Genomic DNA, 18835 nt, shown 5'->3' with positions numbered 1-18835 from the left:
CTATTTGAAAACCCTATCGTGTCCAGGGTTTGAGCACACTTTGTAGATACCAAGAGAGACTGAACATCGTAATCCTTTGGAAGACCTGATCCTGAAAGCCAGTGGAAATACAGATTTGAAGGGTTTATAGTCAGGCCTTGTGCTTTGCAATTCCTGGCATACAGAATACCAAAGACAATCCTAAAACAATGCTGCTGTCCGTTTGTTCTTGAGGCAGAAGCACTTGTTTTCTTTTATTCCTTCTCTTCACCTTTTTTTTTTTTTTTTTTTAAACCATGTGATCTTTTTAAGATTTTTTTTTTTTTTTTTTGAATACTAACCAGAGACCAAACCCTCAGGTGTGCCAAATGTTTCTTGCAGAAGCCAAAGGGATGTGCTCAGATGTCATGGTGCTGCAGGGCATCAATGGGATTGGTCATCTGTGAAGGACAAGGGAGCATTACATGCCACTGCCTCTTTGTCTTCTGAGAGGCATGAGTTTTGAATGGAAATGGAAAAACTTCCATGATGGCAAGGTTAAAGCACGTTGTGTTGAGAGTCCCACCATTTCCTCAAGCACAGCAGCTTGAGGGGTGCTACATTTGAACCCAGTGAGCATTTGTATGGGGAAGCCAGCATTGGAAATACGGGAGCTAAAACATCTGGGTGTTTAGCTAACAGTGCGTTTAAACATCAGTGCAAATATAAATACACTGCCTGGAATTACACATGAATGTATGTTTGCACATAAAAGACTCATCTGTACTAAAGCTGCAGTTAATTCTATATTTAATCCAATGCTCTTTTTGCCACTGCCAGGCAAAAATACAGTAATTCTCTTGCAAATGCAAATAGAATCATCTAGGCTGGAAAAAACCTTCAATATCAAGTCCAACCGTCATGATGTATATGTAGAGAGAAAAAGAAAGGAAGAAAGAATGAAAGAAAGAAACGGGTCTTGTACTGACAGACTAGAGAACAAAGAAACCTCTGCTTTTATTACTAAACAATTCCAAGTAAAAGAAATGAGGAAATGCCTGATGGAAAAGGTTAATATATCCTAATGCATGTGCATTCCATGCAATAAATAATAATAATAAAAAAACAGCTAATAACAAATATACATTACGGTAAATAAATCTCAGTGACACTGGCTTTCTGAATGCAGCAGTTATTATGTCTTGCCCGTGTACAGTGTACTTCATGCTGAAAATGACTGAATGCAGCAAAATTATTGTCTTGCCCATGTAGAGTGTCTTTCATGCTGAAAATGGCTCTGTAAAATCTAACATAAAGAAACATGTGATTGCTTTATTCACTTTAACGATGAAATAAGAGAAGGGCTTACTGGTGCGTAGAATTACTGCCTTATACATCATCACAGACACTGACTAGTACATATTGTGAGAGGAAGCATGAACTCTGACCTGTGCTGTGATAGAAAGAGCTCAGGCTGTCTTGGACACTACACAAACATAGAGAAAAACTGTTTTGCCCTGCTGTGAGACTTGGCATAACTGTATGCAGGATGCAGGAGGCAGATGCAGGAGGAAAAAGAGTAACTTGTGTTTTTTTATTGTTGTTTTTTTAATATGTCATATTTACATTATCAAAGTTAACTGTCTTTCAGGGCTTTCCTCTAAATTAAAGAGAGAATGTGAGACTAGGCAAATAAGAGCCCCCTTCTATTTTGTTTCCTTGTAGGAGGCTGTTAGACTTACTGGATTTTCCTTGTCAAAGTTTTGTTTCTAATTGTCTTCTCTTACCCTGAGTGAAACTTTCAGAGGCAGTGGGCGTAACCTAGGAGGCAGCAGAGCCAAAGAATCCTTGTAATTTGGAGGTTATAAGGCTGGCAGCCAACAACACGAGTATTCTGTTGTTTCCCAGTTAAGTGCCAGAATGTAATCCTGAGAGAGGCCATACTTGTGGTCTTTTGGACAAAATAATGTACAGACAGTGCGCCTACGCTTGTGGAACTTGGTGACTAAAGGATCTGGAGCCTTCCTTGTCATGCTACCCAAGTGCAAAATATGCCCTGCACAGCCTAGCAGACCAACCCCAATCAATCTCAGTTGATTATAACTCAATTAACAGATGTAGTTGGAACTCATCTGTGCTCCACTGGGCTGACCACTCAGTGTACATAGAAGTAGGGCAGTGATATCTTACCTGGCTACTCTAATTTGGCCATGGCTATGTAGCTGTGGCCTTGGATGCTTGTCCCATCTTTATTTGGTATATGTTTGGGATCTGGTGGTGTTCATGATACAGGTGAACAGAACTGTATTTATTGCTGGACCCAAGAGGATATCAATCAAGTTTGTTACTGTAGTGGAATTACACTTTCTGGGAGCATTTGCAAGAATGGGAGAAACAATAGAGTCTTTGGCAGGTGTGATAACATGAGGCTGCAGAGATTGCATCTGGAATGTCCCAAGGTGGACCCATTCCCACCAAAAGAGGGCACAGGACTTTTGTGGCCCTCCATTGCCCTGTAGGCTTCCCTGAGGGTTGGAAGTGTCCAATTACATATTGGCAGCACCTAATTACCTTGGGTTCTCTTTCTAGCTCACAGAGACTTGGTCACACATTCAATACAGGTACCACTTACATCATACAGTAGACGCTTCCATTCAATCAGCATCCTAAATGTTCTTCCTTATCCCTTCTGAGTGTAGAAGGAGCTAGCAGTGACTGCCACAGACAGCTAACATGCAGAAATCTGAAGTGGGATGTATCCCACCCTGGTCTCTTTATGATCACCACGATGATGTGGTGCAAAGGAGTCTCAGAGCTATACGCAGTGCAGTGACCACTCTCCTCCCTTCCAGGCCCAAAGGAAGCATGGGAAACAAAGCCTTGTCGCATGACAGCGTCTTCATTTTTGAATCTGTACCAGGAGGTGTGGCAGGGGACGTGTCATCTCAGGAAAACATACCTGGAAGAGTGAAAACTTTGCAGGTGAGAACATCTTTCCCTCATTCGTGGTGCTGCTTTGTATTAGCTCTCTCCTAGGAAACTCTCTTATGCCTCTGCTGTGCATTGTAAGACTTTGTTGACTGAAGCGTCCAAAGCCAAACAAAGTGACTGCTTTTGGATCTGCTCTGCCTCTTGGAAGTTGCTTCTTTGAGCACTTTTGGAGCTTTAAGGCTTGCCCAGGTCCCATAACGTACAACTGAGATGTTTCCAAGAGTCCGTGAGCTGGATCTTTCCTTAATGAGCATGTCCTCTTCCAATGGGATTCCTATTCTTTACTTCAGAGCTACTGTTTTTGGACTAAGGCTATTTATACTGCAGAGTGTCCCTTACACTGTTATTCGTTATAAAGGCATTTATTTTTTGAACGTCTAGCTGCGATGTTTTCACAGAACATGCTAGCACCAGGGGCTGTGTAAGTGTGTGTGATGATGGATATGTCAGGGCATTCTTAGTGACAGCTTTATTTATATCATTATTCTTCCGCTCTCTGCCAGCAAAGGATACTGTATTCTGCTAGGTCATTTCCTTCTTCCAAGGCACATACCGAACCCTCCTTGACAGCTCCCTTATCAACTATTGGTTTTATTAATTGCATTCAAATATCTGCCCAGCTTAGAGCACTGAGATAAAAGTTTAAAGTTTTTCCAGAGACTGAAAACAAACTCTTGATAAAAGGCAGCCAAAGGCTATTGAAATTCTTCCTTTGCCCTGTGTGGGCTTCATGTTGCAAAGCACAATTGCATCACATATTAAGTAATAGAGGACGCACAGAGGGACTTGTTCATCCATAAGGAGGCAAAATAAGCCAACCTTCAATTCAGGGTATTTTTTGCATAACAATAGGAGAGGCAGGAGAAGTCATGTTTATATATGACAGAACTCCATCAAGGGGAAAAAAAAGCTCTTTTCACGCTATCTCCAGCCCACTGTGCCCTCTCTTCATCCGTGCATCATCCTCCATGGTGACTTAATACAGCCAGCACTATTTTCATAACCATAAAGGACAGTCTGTTTCTGTGAGCTTGACACTTGTCAGACAAAAAGCCAAGCACTAACAAAAGCTGATATTTTCTTAGCAATGTAGACTTCTACCAGTAGCAGACAGACTGTAAATTCGAAGTTTCTTACTGTAACACTTTGCTGTCTACATGTAATGAATTTAATAAATCAAAGATGGGAAGTTGTGAAAATAGAGGAGAGCAGAACTGACTCTCCGTGTTTTCCTTCCCATGAAAGGCAGGTATGTTGTATGTCTTACTTCTTTTTGCCCATGTATTGCAATCTTTGTGCAGTTTGTCATCAGTCCTGCTTTTGCAGACTGTATTGGTGAAATTTACTTCACTAATGCAGGTAAGAGGGCAAGAAAGCTGTTTAAACAGGGAGATTGAAGGATAAAAGGATGACATTGTGGTACCCTGTGTAGCTATAGGAGTTATGTTCCAAGTAAATCTCACTGAATAAGAATGACAGCTGCTTAGATTTATTTTGCAGAGATAAAAATGAATGCATAGCTTGCAAAACAGCATAGAATTAGGCCTAGAATTTCCAAATGTGGTTTAATAAGCAAAGGACCAGAAAAAGCAGGTCTGTATATTTATCTTGGGGATATTTGGATGAGACATTTGTAGTTGTGGGGATATTTGGATGAGACATTTGTAGTTGAAGGACAAAGATTCTGTTCAGACGTTGTCTGTATTCCAGCTTTGACATAGCTGAAAAACTTAAGCCAAGAGTTTTTGTAATGGTGTTTCCTGAGTTTTGAACTTTTTTAGTTTGAGGGAACATCTGGCTGCTTGTGAGGTTACAGACTTTGTTTGATTTTTCTAGGGTCAGGGCCTGCCAGAGCATTTTTTTGTGCAATCTTGAAAAAGAAACTCCATACTCCTTCACAAACAAAGTTGTTCCTGGCTGTTGTTATCATTCTTGCTGTAGACAGGACCAGGATGTGATGCTGGAGAAAACTAACAAGCAATTCATTCGGGTGGACCAGAATTGAATTAAGTTGTCTTTACATAAGAAGTGGGACCCAGATAATTGTGTGACAGAGGGTAGTGACACACTGACAATATCTGGGGAAGGGCTTTGGGAAGGAAAGTTGTCCACATAAACTTGGGGTTGGGAACTGTGGACTGACAGTGCTTTGTGGGGTTATATGTGTGTCCTGATACATGTTATCATTTAAAGAATGCTTAAATCTAAAAGAATTTTTAAAGTTTAAATTTAAACATATTAAAAATCGTCTAAGTTTTCTGGCATGGTAAAATTTGTTTTTGATAATTTACGGAATAAAACTGGTTTTAATTTAGTTTTGTACAGAAGTCTGTTCTAATGATGGGTCCTTGATGAGAGCAATTAAATAAAATCTAATTAATGGCTGTTTCCTGTGAATAGTCTGTGACTTCAAATATTTCTGTTAAATAAAAGATTCTGCATAGGAGCAACTGGGATAAAAGCATCCAAAGTGTCCCCTGTAGAGAATGCCATTGAAAGTCTAAATTTCTTTTCAATCACAGCTTCAGTTGCAGCAAAACATCAGGTTTGGATCACCTCCTCTAGTTATAACTGGAAAGAGACTGGAAGATGCAGGTGCTGTTTCTGAAGATGATGGATTACCTAGAAGCCCTCCTGAAATTTCAACCCTTCATGAAGTTCTGACAGATTCAACAAGCAAGGTACAATCACTACGTCACTTTAGTGACCTCCTGCATTGAAAAAATAAAATCTATCTGGGGAATGGGAACACCTTTTACTCTATACCCACAAAGATCTGTTTCAAAGCCATTTTTCATTCATTTTCTTTTATGCAATCCATTGGTATTGTGACATGATGTTTGTGTAGAACACCACAGGAGTTATTCATTTCAGGCCAACATTTGTGAATGAGGAATTAGCATAATTCTTTGGTTCATTAAAGTCTGTTTGTACTAATGAACTGTCTTGTGGTTTAAAAGCTCTTCCTCCTGCCAGACACTTTTTGATAGAACAAATCAGTCAGAAGTAGAATGAATTACTTAAGTGCATTATGGACTCATCACCATGAGGGATAGCTAGGAACTGGCCTTACAAATACTCCTGAGTACAGCTTTCTGTGGTTTTCTGTAGATCTGTGCTAGGGCAGCTGTGACCTATATCATTAGAGAAAGAGGAGAAAAAGTCAGTTGATGTAACTGAGTGATGTAACCAAAGTCAAGGCAGTGTCTCCTGGCAGGTGCGTATGGCAGAAAGTATAAAAAGTGAAATTTTTACATGTGAGTGTTGTGTGACTGTGACTATACTACTTCCAGTCTGAGAACAAGCTGAGGTACAAAAACTGCACAAACTTCCCATGTCTTTGAGCTCCAAAGAGCTGGAGACATTGGCAATTTCCTGCACTTGTGAAAGAGGAAGAGGTTTGGGATGTTTCAAAGCTAGTGAGGAATACAGAAATAATGAAAGCTGCAGAAGAATCTTAAACAACTACTGTTTTTAAAATGAATTAGCTCAAAACCAGGACAATGTTAGTTGAATTGACAGGTGAACAGTGAAAATCCTATTAGCCTGGTGTGAATAGGTGTTGATGGGGCTCAAAGAGAGTCTTGGGGTTAGTTCTTTCTTAAGAACTGCCTTTCTACAGCAGATGCATGATTTTGGATTTCAGTGAGTATGTAAGCATCTGTAAATTTGAAGATCTTAAAACAAAAGCCAAAATACAAAATAACTAAACAATGTATTGGCTCAATTACCCATTAAAGTGTTTGTTGCTGTATTGTATATATGTCTAGCACAGTGTTTTGGTTCTTTGTGGTCGACCTTAAAGGCATATCTCACAGCAGGATAAAGTTCTCCTACTTTGATCTCCAGTGAACAAATGAAACCTACCCTGTGAGGCAGGGACTTTCCAGTGACCCTTTGTCTTTCCTCTTGTATTTTTTCATAATCAGTACTGTATATCCAGTTCCAGGCAATTCAGTGTGATACTTCCTTTGATTTACCCTTTTCCTTATTTTATCCCACAGTCCTCCAACCCTGTTCAGCGTCATAGCTCTTTGAGTTTAGGCGGGACAGACAGTGAAGATGAACAGGTAAATAGCTACTCTTCCTGCTAATGAACTTTCCCAAGTCAGTGTGTATGGTGTCTGTATCGAGCCAGTGCAGTATTCATGTTATCTGTTCTGGGTAGAATATATTGTAGCAAACCATTCATGAACAGTTGAGAGCGATGCAAATGATACTGAAATCACACTCTTGCAGAGTTTTGAATATGAACCAAATAAAGAAAGGCAGAAATCTACTGGTAAGTGGTTTGTGTGAACAGTGTAGTCAGCTCTGTAACACACTGTGAATCTGTAAAGTTACACAACAGAAAATTGGATAACATAGTAGGAAAGCAAAACACTTCAATTCCTCTTCCATATCCCAGTGCCCAAATAACACCAGCACATACAGCTTATTGAGTGCACCTCCCTGTTGGCAGTGGCTTGTGAGCAGTGTCCTGCTTCTCTCTCATCACTGCAAAGAATTGCAGGATCTGCCATTTCGGGCACCATGTATTCCACAGGAAAAGGTCTGTGTTAATTCAAATTTCACTCTGGATTGCAAATGACCGTCAGAAGCAGCAGGTTCTGCTGTCAGACCATCACATTCTATTCCTTGACCAGCCTGGAAAAATTTACTGAGGTTTTATTTTTGGAGAGATGCCTAGGTGACTTTCACCTTGACTGTCCCTGCTGGTTGAAGCTGAGCTAAACTCCTGCTCAGCTCATGCTCTCAAGGGTCAAGCAGAGCTAACCCCACTGCCGAGGAAGCTTTCCTTTCCATTTTCTCCTTGGCCAGCCTTTGAGAAGGGAGAAAGCAGCCTTTGAGCAGACCAGCTCAACTTCCCTGTCCGTGGTTGAGATCAGATACTTTCCTGCTTGGTCATCCCTAGATCTTTTGCTTTAAGGATAGAAAGATAAAGACATGTCTCCCTCTCTGAGTGTACTGCTAGTCAGACAACCCTAGAGCCTCAGCTGATCTGGGTAACTTAGATTGTCATTACTTTTTAATAACTTACATATTTTATTGTTACTTCAGTGTACATGTTATTAATGTATCTCCTATTCTATATTTTGACTAAAATACTCCATTTTGTAAGCTTGCATACTTTTTTTTACTTACTGTATAAAAAGCCCTTTTTTCTCTGGTACTAAAGTTTGAGTGCTTTCAGTCCTACATCCTCATCCCCTATGAGAAAAAAAGGCAGGGACATGAGAAAACTTTTTTGCACAGAATTCCCCTCCTTAAAGGGTCTTCCCTTTAGGGATTTGGCTAGCTTCCCAATACTGCAGCATCTGTTCCTTTACCCAAATATTTTTCTTAGTCATCCCAACATGTTTATATATATATTTAAAAAAAATCCTAAAAAAAAATCTTTTTTTTTTTTTTAGTAGCATTTATACCTATTTTTGTAATACCAGGATTTGAACTTGCAGAAGTTACTACATTAAATAACCTTATTCCAAAGATGAGGAAAATGTTGAAGAGCACCAACAACTCTACACCTTATTCCATTTCACAATGTTGTATATTTAGTAGAGGAAGAAGAGAATTGGATCCTAAGCAATTTGAAGTTACACACAATGCAGTGATTTATGTTTTACTCTTGTATTGATTTGGATGCAGACAAGAGTTACTTAATATTTTTTCTCTGTGTTACTTTGCTGGGTTTTCAAGGACCTTCATGCTGCTGCTGCCTCTGTGGAAAACCCTGATGTCTGTCTCACCCATGAAATTCTCTGTGCCTTCCACATTAATAGACACCCATTTTCTGATTAACTGGAGATAAATGTGGAGCTGTCACTTAAAGCCAGCATCAAGTGACTTCACAGAGACATTAACTGGTGTTTATACCGCCTTTGCCAAATAGCCTTTACAGAAATCTAACTTCCTTCTTGGTATCTTCAACCCAGGCTGATTAAAAACAAAGCATGGTCTCAGCTTCTGGGGCTGAGGACACTTTTTTGGCACAAACACTCTTTAGGATATCTGCCTCCTAATTGCAGCATTCTCTGTGTGCAGCCTCCTGTACACAATAACCAACAAATACCAAATTTATCTTACGCTCAAACACAAATGTGGAAAGTCTGTCTCTGCTCCCCTGTATTTGAGAGAAGACACCGTCAGTGCTCAGAGAAAAACAGTGGAAATCCTCAGTGGAGTAGGGAACTTGCCATGTACATGCAGTGGTGGCTCAGATACTAGTTGCACATGGTTTGTACATTAAATAAGCAGAACTATTAATTCTGTAATTGGAAGACAGAATAACTTGTATATAGAAATGAGTAGCTGTTATTATTTTTGTAAGTTCTAGTGATCCTTACAGGTTTAGCATTAATTCTGTAGAACTATAGTAATAGCTCATTAACAAGATTAACAAGAACTATAATAATAACTTATTAACTAGACATGTTCTTTCTCTTTTTCATCTTGTGTAAGTATTTCATGAGAATAATCTATATTTATTATAATACGTTCTGTTGGGGTTTGTTTCAGACCTAGGAATTAAAAAACAAAACAAAAAACAATAGAGAATAAGGAAATTAGTTGTAGTTACCTTAAACACAAAGTGTTGTACCTAGAGACTTTTTGTAGGTTAGTTGGCAAGATACTTTCATTATCTTCAAACCTTTATCAGCATACATGTTGCAAACTCTGTGTTGTACCTTAAGCTTAAAGAAAACCAAAATTCAAAGGTCAAGCACAGTTAAATGGCTGCTTTACCTGGCTCTTCGGCCAAAGACAATGTAGCAGGTGTGTTATACTGAATGAAGCATGTTGGGCACGTGCGAAATTTTGCAAAAGCCTGGTCAACACTTCAAAACCGTAACAAAACCAGTCAAACTGCAATGTTTAGGGGTTTCTCTACAACCACTTCTGTAAAGCCTTTCTTTTCACAGTGTAATCTAAGGTTCTTGCTGCTTAGTCCCCCAGAGAAGCATTGGTGTGAGGATGAGACCCACATCACTATCTGGACAATGGTTTTGGGACACTTGTTGAGAGAAACATTTGTTTGTTTTTTTCTGGGAGAGTGGATATTAAGAGGAAAGTGGTGTGGTAACTTTCTGAGAGATAATAAGGAGAAAGTACCCCTGGTACTTTTGTGGCTTTTTAATAACGCATTCCTGCAGTGTGTCTCAGTATGAGGAAGAAAAGGCGGCTATAAAAACTGCACCAGTGTCTCCTGCTGGTGCAGGCATATATTGCAAATGGCTTTTCAGATAGTGACTGGGCAGGGGACAGCTGAGGCTCTTACTGTGGGAGAGAATGAGACAGGTATTTCTCACTTCTGTGTAACGTACAGCTGAACACAGAACTGAGTAATTTCTGTGCAGAGACAACATGAGACATGCTTTTCAAAGTAAGGATTTATGACCAAAAACACAGCCATTTCAGGCTTATGAAGGGGAGTAAGCTAACAGAAATGTGGAGAAGCTGAGCAAAAAGTATAATGCCATGTTTGTGTTTTTATAGATACCTTCTGGAGCTTCCTCCAGGCCTATCAGTCCTTCATCCTCTGCTGCTCTTGGGGCCCCTGGCTCACGAGGCAGCAGCTTCCTTCCAGTTGACTTCACCATCCCTGCCAGTCCCCTGGGCTGCCTGGACACCTCAGCAGCCAGGCACAGGATTGCCATAAATCCCCGGAAACAGAAAGGCTTCATCAATAAGAATCAGCAAACCCAGGTAAGTCTTTTCTGGAAAAGAATCACTGTGCAGAAAAAAAAAAAAAGTGGTTTTTATTTTATTTTCTCTTTTTTTTTTTTTTCTTTCCTCCTCATGTCTTTTTACTTTTTTCCTTCTTCTGTTGGAAGAGAGCAAAGCTCCTATTTTTTCAGCAAACCTGAAGTTATTTCAATTTAAAAGGAGCGGAATAAAAGTGCAAATTGTTATTTTTTTTCTTTTCATTACTTAGTCAAAAACATTACAGGTTACATTTCATTTGTAAAAACATCTGTGTTGTTTGAAAAGCTACTATTCAGTTTTAAGCAAGCCCAAATCTATTTCCACAAACAATTTCAGATTAATTTAATTCATTGTATGTCAAGGGAAAGAGTGAGGGGTCTTAAGAAGGGCTGTGCCTCTGCTTGTGTAGGAATCTGTTGCTGAGATGGATGAAAACAAATGAACATAGCAAGCCTTGAGATCTCTTCAGGGGCCCTGAAAAGTAAAATTGTGTGACAGTGGGATGAGAGACTCTTTGGAAAATAGAAATTAGGATGAGATGCATCTTATCCTGATTTCTAGGAAACATTGAAGATTAAGTTCACCAGACGGAAAAGTCTGGAATGAAGCTGGAATGTGAGGAAATAAGGAGTAACCCTTCTATACTGCATGTTCCCCTCCCTGTCAGAGAACCATGCATGAAAATCTGTCCTGGAGTTAGAAGTGCCCTGCCTCAAGGAAGGAAGGGAGCAAAGGAAAATCAGGAAGAGTAGAATATTTTTCCCGAATCATTTTTTCTTGGAAACTTGAGCCCTACAGTGTCTTTGCTGGATATTCTTTGTGCTGCAGCTGGTGTAACTGTAGTGCTGAAGGAGAAAAGCTAATTGTGGAGGTGCAATCAGAGATACCAGAACTGATGATGGTGATGTCTCTGGCTTGCTTTGTTCTCTGCCACCAGGTAGCTAGGGTGATGTCTTCAAAACATGTTCATTCTCTTAGAATATGTGAATCTCAGAGTGTTTCAGGGATTCAAGAGAGATCAGTGGGCTGCCTTTCACATTTTAAAATATGAATGATTTCTAGAATCTTAACTGGAATAACACATTACCCACAGCATTGGTAAAAATTACAGGAGAGATTTTGTGGCTACATGTTTTGTGTATTCATAAATGTCCATGTATGGATAAAATACAATTTCTGTGCATTATTCTTAGAACATCTTTCTGTTTCTCATTAGGTGGAACACCTGGAAAATGAAGCATGTCTTCATGCAACTCCAGAAAAGAAGGGAAATTCAACAGAATTACCTGAGAGTGACCAGCATAAAACTGATTGGGAAGGTAATGCAAACTTAGGAATTGCAAAGATAATGGTTTGAACTCTTCTACAAAAGGTTAACAGGACCTATTTGGACTGCAAGTCCTTTCAAACTAGGCAACTTCTTGGTTTTAGATTATAAAACCAATCCTGCCTACTAAAGTGTGATGATGGGAAAAATTATGTACTCCAGTCAACAATATGGTGCTGAAATAGTGAACTTTGAGTGCAACATTAAAAAAAATAATAAGGGAGGTGAATGTAGCATGTTCAGAAGTACTTGTGCTACATGGTTGACTAGAACACATTGTTTGGGGACCTGAGTTCCTTGAAACTCAGAAAAAAATTAACCTCAGCATTGTATGTTATGTGTTCAAAATGACTTTAATTGGCTTGTTTAACAGATCTTCCTCTCCTGCCTCCCCTCGTATCATTTGAATAATAACTAGTTACCAGTGTTAAAACAATTGTAAATTATAAAAACAATTGAAATTTCTCCAAAGCAGCACAGAGATTTTTACCTTTAGCACCATATTACAAATGCACTAGCTGATGGTAATGCTATACTGTAGAGGAAATGTGTTGGCATCTTGTTTTTGGGGCAGACTCAGGACCTGATGCTGTGGGATGCTAAACGCCCTATCCCAGGAAGCTAGTGTTTGTCATTTACATATCTGAAGCACTGAGGATTTCTGCTGATTCAGAGGAATGAGTGTCAGGGCAGCTTGGTGGTTCTCAGCTACTCAGGGAGGGTTGGATTTACTTTAAATGCATGGTACAGCTGATAAAGGGTAACACCAGCCCTCAGAAGTGTTGCTGATCTTACTCTGTGTGCACAGATCACCGCAGTAGTCCCTCAGCCTGCTTCACAGACACATTCGAGTTTGTGTGTGTGGATATACCTAACCTATCCAGATGTTCTGTAGTCCTGATGGAGCTCCAGGAGGCAGAGCTACCTGATGCTGAGGTGTTCTGCTCAAATACATAAAATCATCTCGATCATTCTAGGCAGCCTTTCTAGGCATACACATGAAGAAATACCTAGGGAAATCCAGATGTTAACCTTACATACGTGCAAAAAAAGAACTAAACAACAACTGATTTGGTACACCTTAAGCTGACAACAACTTTCAGTGGTTCCTGGCATTAGGTATATTCAAACTACAAACTCTCGTTAGTTTTCTTATCTGGGCAGTCTGTTTCTAAATATGCTTTCAACAGCCATATTTCTCAGATAATGGCAGCCAAACATGGGGAAATAATGCTAAATAACTGCATATCTGAAATGACCTACTGATACAAACAGTGCTTGAATTGTAACCTTGCGCTTCTCTTTTGTTTAATACAGGCTTATCAGCCCAGGTGGAATATGGTGCAAAGGAAAGTGGTTCTAAGGAGACGCCAGGTGTAGAATGTCCCACTGATGCTACCCCTGACTCCTGTGAATCCACGCTTGTGGCAGAAGACTTCTGTACTTTGCTGCAAGAAAGTGAATGCCTGCCAGACATGGACCATGGCTATAAATCAGCTGCACCCCTTCTGAGACCTGAGCCTTCTCCAGAGAACCTGGAGGAACAGCACAGTGCAGAAGTGCCATGCTGTTCAGATGAGTCTGCTGGTGAATTGAAATTACATCAGCAAAATACCAATATTGAAGTATCTGCACTTCCAAAACCTCAACAAACTGAAGTTGGAGCTGTTGCACTTCCAGACATAGTAGCAGCTGACTTGTTTAGTAATGGCACAGAAACAGAGACCATAAATATATTGGCAGATGTTGTGCAAAGGTCCCCAGCAAAATCTGTGGACCAAAATAACGAAGACCAGAGAAAGGGGGATGCACTGTGTATTGGCAAAGTAGAAGCTTGCCTGGGAACTATTCAGAACTGTTCTAACCAGTCTGTCTCAGATACTGCACAGAGCACTTCACAGGTTGCTCTAGCTGATTCAGGGCCTCCTTCTGACATCAAGACAGTGGCTGTTCTGAAGTCTGAAAACAGTTCAGCAACAAGAAAAGACAAAGAAACTTATGAAATTATGGAATTTCAGTCATCCAAAGGCAGTGCAGAAAACAAACAAGACACTGCTGCATCTGTGTTAGAAGCAGGTTGCGTGCTACCTCCCAGTAAACTGGATGAAAGTTTTAAAGCAGAAATACCTTGTCCTGCTTCAAAGGGTAACCAAGTCAGTCAACAAACCAGCACATCATACACTTCTGAAAAACTTTCCATTGGATGTCTTGCTTCTTCAAGTTTGGCTGGATTAAAGAGTAATATCTCTTCTAACGATGACAGTAAGGAGCAGGTAAGCAGTACAGCTTCTCACAGAAAAACAGAGAAAGACAGTCGATCTTCAGAAGAAAATGTAAAAAGTCCACTAAAGACTGCGGCTGCTAAACCAGTTAGATTTACCATTGCACCAGCATGGCAGAGATCTCTCTCAGGGGGTTCAAATTCAAAGGAAGATTCCTATAACAGAAGTTCTCCAACCTCCCCTATAAAACCAGAGTTGTTTGAAGGAATGACAAAAGAATATGCAGGCATCCAGGAATCCACAAAAAACAACCCGGATGGATTTGATCGAGACTGTAAGGATGGTGATTTGCATTTGAATTATTCTATGGAATGGGCTGACCGTGAAGCACAAAATTTTGAAAATCCGTTTGGGGTCAAACTGAGGAGAACATCTTCTTTACTCAAATACCAGAATGAAAACCGTGCTGAGTCTCCAAAGCTGATTCCCTCAGCTGCTCCCACTGCTTCTTCTGCTTCAGCCAAGGAGGATCAGAAGTCAGGGGGCAATGGGAAGCCACCTCCAGGTCTTCCAGTCAGCACAAAATCATTTGTTAAAAAAACAGATCTCCTAGAAGACAGAAGTCCTCCCAAAACAAGATCAGAAGAAGTGTCAAAGAAGCAAAATGGTAGTAAACCTTCAGGTATTTATATCGTATTTTTATTAAAACATTGTAGAAAACAGTGATCATATAAGACCCTTGACAGAATGGCAAACAAGAGATAGAAATCCTCTTGAAAAGGACTGAGTTCAGCCTTGAGTTTGTTAGCACTGAAATTTAATAGCTTGATCATTTGGTCAGTCAAGAGAATTCTTGGCTTATCTTACTGAGGGGTGTGTTCCAGCAAGAACAATAACAGAATAATAGCTTAAGGGCATCTGAAACATTTCTGGTACAACCTATTTCTGCATGTAGTTGGAGTTTTAATATAGCTTTTTAAAACCTGCTTCTGTTTTGTAGTTATTTTTCCAGACTGAAACAACTCAAACCTTAACTAGGAGTTGCATTTAGGTGTGATCTTTTTTCCCTACAGTCACTTAATTTAAAATACTTAAAAAGTGAAAAGGCAGCCTGTATTTTACAGCCTACATGAAAAAAGAATGGTTATCTTACTCATTTAATTTGCAATGTAAGGATGTTTTTTCAAAGGCAAAATCCGGTTCACAATGATCTCAGTGGGAGTTTTGCCATTGACTTAAACGGAAGCAGAGTCAGGTCAAAAACTCCAGAATAAACAGAAAAACAGTTATTGCCAAGGACAGAATCATCAGGGAAGGTAATTTTATCTCTGCAGTGTTCAAAGAGTGTTACAGATGCTGAAGGATTTAAAATACAAAACACTTTAGCTTCAGACAGACTTGACCTAAATCCCTTCTTTACTTCAAAAATGCTTCTTTTATAGAAAAAGTCTCCTCTCCACATTTGGAAACTTATTCCTCTGAACCGGCTTGGGTCTCCATGGCAAAACTAAAACAAAAGGGTTTCCAGGGCCACCCACTTGCCAAAGAACATAAAGCTGAAGACAAAGCGTCGACCAAAGTGGATCAAGAGGAGGTAGAGTACCAAGTGAAGTTGCTTGGGTGTGAATTCTGGACCAGATCGTGTGGGTATTTGTGCACACTGCTCATTGACATCTTGATGTGAGGCAGGTTGTTAGCACTACTTGAAACTGATTTTTAGGACTGGTCTTAGAAATCTATTAAGACAGACAACTGATACAAATAAATAAACAAATGTGTGAATACTGTGTGAATCAGTGGTTAGTTTCAAAGCTGGGTTATATGTCCTCTTTCATTATTCAGACCTGAACCTTTTCAGGGCTTGGACTACATAAATACATTCTGAGCAATATACAAGAGCTGCTGTGAGTTGCAGCAGCTTCCTCACTCTTGGTGACCTACAGACAGCATTTGCTGTTCTGCTCCAGAAACTGTGTACTGAAGGTCTGGCCTTTCCACTGTCTCTTGCATATATTCCCTGTGCCCCTTGGGCAAGCCCTTCAATCCCCCATCTGTCAGAGAGCGAGGAAAACTTGCTTACATGTACAGTAATCCTCTATTTGTAACAGCTGTCTTTTTTCTTGCCTTGTCTCTCCCTACCATAGGATGCACCCAACTTTTCCTGTCTAGCTTTTGCTGCATTTCCACAGTTAGGCTTGGAGATGCTGCCAGGGCTCCAATAGCAGGCTTTATGAGAACAACTGGCTGGCAGGTTTCTTATTTGCATTCTTTTCTTCTCTTCCTCCTTTTGTAGCAAGTGATCTGTGCGAGTGAGAACATACTGAAGAAGAATATGTCTTCTAGCTTGAGCTCTCAGGATAAGAAACCACAAATGAAGACCAGTATTTCTGCTGCAGCAGGTATTCTTGTTCAGTTACATCTTTACATAGTGGCTATAATTTACGCAAGTAAGTGGTGAGAGTGGTAGCTAATGGGGGCAGATTGCTACCTACTGAATAATCAGAATAATCAGCATACTTTATATAAAGCCTGTTCAGACTGTAGTTTGCATATAAGTCCTATATGTATTACATCACATGTATTTGTTGTATTGGTTTGCTCACTCAGCAGAGAAAGCAAGCGATGAACTTTTATCTCCATTGCCAGTTCATGGAATGGCACATAAACAATATGGTTATGTATTAGTGGCAAAGGTCAATACTAAAGAATATTTTCCAGGGAGCAGTTGAAGTTGGAGAGTGTCCAAAAAAGAACAGCAAAAAAGGTTGGGTCTTCCAGACCTACAGTCAGCCAGGAATTACTGATGGGAGTGGGAGTTGTTTAGTCTAGAGAAGAAGACTTTGCTGCAGAGAGGAAGAGACTAATTTTTATGCCCTGCATGAGCTTAAAATGCATTGGAGATGTTGAAAACCTTCATAACAATAAGAGTACTCAAGTACAGAATAGGATATGTTGCACACAGAGGGTCTTCAGTTTCCATTGCTGGATTCATTTAAGAAAAGATTAGATAAACATACATCGAGAATTACAAAGGTAAGAGTCAGTTCCACCCGAGGGTGGAACTCAGAGTCTGAATGGCCCCTCTCCTGCCCAGAGAACTGTTATTCTCTGTAAGAAAGATGCAGGGGAAGAGTGTGACTCAGACATCGTGACTCACATCTCTCTTCCAGGGCTACTGCTGGGCTGCAACTTATCCTTCCCTGCTTACTCAGTGTGGTGCCAAACCTCAGAGACACACTCCAGCTAGATAGACATAAGCCAGGTCTTCAGCTGTAAAAGCATCTTGTGCTAGCTGAAAACCATTGATTTCAATGCTTCCTTTCAATGCATTGATTTCACAGCTGCCTAAGAAGATAAGAAATGCTGCACTATGTCAGAGAAGTAGCTTTTCTGAGATGATGTCTAGAATAAGCACATGCACCTGACTACTTTCCCCTTTTAATCCACCAGCACCCAGAATTGTTGTATTTGAGATACTAAGTACATTGCTGCCTGTTCCCCGTAGTAGTTGTTTATAGGCCTTTTGTCCCTTTTGGAATTTACAAGTGCTACAACATAAGCTTTCTCCCTTACTACAGGTAGTGACCAGCTGAGGATGTGCAACAGCAGAGAGGATCAGATGTCAGCTGCTAGCCTGATGTCTTGTGTGTGTGTGTGTGTGTGTTGAAAATACAATTTAAAAAAAAAAAAAAAAGGATTCTCTTACAGGCCAACTTCGTCTTACAGTTTTAGGTGCAAAGAAAGAGATGAGACATAAACAGGCCAAGAGTTTTGCTCAGATTAAAAGGAAGTCTTCCTTTGAAAGGCTGGCACAAATAGGCTGGATTTCTATGTGTTTTATCATCCAAACCTTGGAAGCCACAAAGCTTTCAGTAACAATATAGAACTGCACAAAGTGCACTGCTACTCATTTACTAGAACTCATACCACTTGTAGGCCTTGCAGCAGAATTAAAAAAATTTCTGCATTACCTCTCCCCAAGAGCTGGCCTAGTTTCCTGACATCCCCCTCCAATAATAGCATTTATAGGGATAGTCTAGCCTTCCACTCTTGGAATACAGCAAAAAGCTCTAACCATAGCTGATGTTTAAGGAAAACACCACTCCTCAACTGCTCAGAAAAGCATGCCCTAATGCTTAGGAAGTGTTCAGCACTGTAAGCACATGAGTAGGAAAAAAGGAATCCCAAATGTAACCTCTCCTCTTTCCTGATTTGGTTCCCATTAGCATAGATAGCAATTTGTCTGGTTGAAGGTGCTGATTGTAGAAAGGATGTAAATTTAATATCCAGAGGAGTTATTAATTTAGATTTTGCTTTTTGGCTTATGTTAACTATTAACAGTTTTCTTCTCCTTTGATGGGTGGCTGAGGTTTTGTGTGCAATGCACACATCCTGCACACAGCAGCAAAAGCCAGAACAACTCCATGTCATCATTGAGCGTGCCTGTTTTGGTATTGCTCTGTGGCAGCCCAAGTTCAGACGTTTCCATAACCATGTGAAGATTTCTTAGCTTGCCTCTTCTCTCTTTCACTTCACCCTAAGTATGGTGAGGTTTGTCCCAAAGTCTGTCTGCCTTCAAATAGGGATGAGCCACTGTTTTGGGGTTTTGTTTTACTTTGTGCTGTTTAAA

At 40.1% G+C, this 18835-nt stretch overlaps 1 protein-coding gene across 6 annotated transcripts in view; it reads left to right on the top strand.

Annotated features, from left to right (window-relative positions):
- The window catches only part of KIAA1210, a 90802-nt gene that overhangs the window by 21050 nt on the left and 50917 nt on the right, over positions 1-18835 (top strand). For 4 of the 6 annotated variants that reach the window (XR_014318415.1, XM_082771071.1, XM_082771075.1 and 1 more), the window contains exons 4-12: positions 2811-2940; positions 5472-5630; positions 6954-7019; positions 10447-10656; positions 11873-11975; positions 13301-14887; positions 15648-15799; positions 16499-16604; positions 17784-17855. Coding sequence is in view for 5 of the 6 variants with exons in the window: in XM_082771071.1 (XP_082627197.1) it covers positions 2811-2940; positions 5472-5630; positions 6954-7019; positions 10447-10656; positions 11873-11975; positions 13301-14887; positions 15648-15799; positions 16499-16604; positions 17784-17855 (2585 nt within the window). In the remaining variant the exon portion in view is untranslated. The remainder of the gene's footprint in view (positions 1-2810; positions 2941-5471; positions 5631-6953; positions 7020-10446; positions 10657-11872; positions 11976-13300; positions 14888-15647; positions 15800-16498; positions 16605-17783; positions 17856-18835) is intronic. The other 2 variants (XM_082771072.1, XM_082771073.1) reach the window with 2 other exon arrangements.

The sequence above is a fragment of the Aythya marila genome (assembly GCF_965140915.1).
Source record: "Aythya marila genome assembly, chromosome: 13".
Taxonomy (NCBI): Eukaryota; Metazoa; Chordata; class Aves; order Anseriformes; family Anatidae; genus Aythya; species Aythya marila.
Note: the sequence above shows the minus strand (reverse complement) of the source record. Positions and strands in the feature narration are given on the sequence as shown.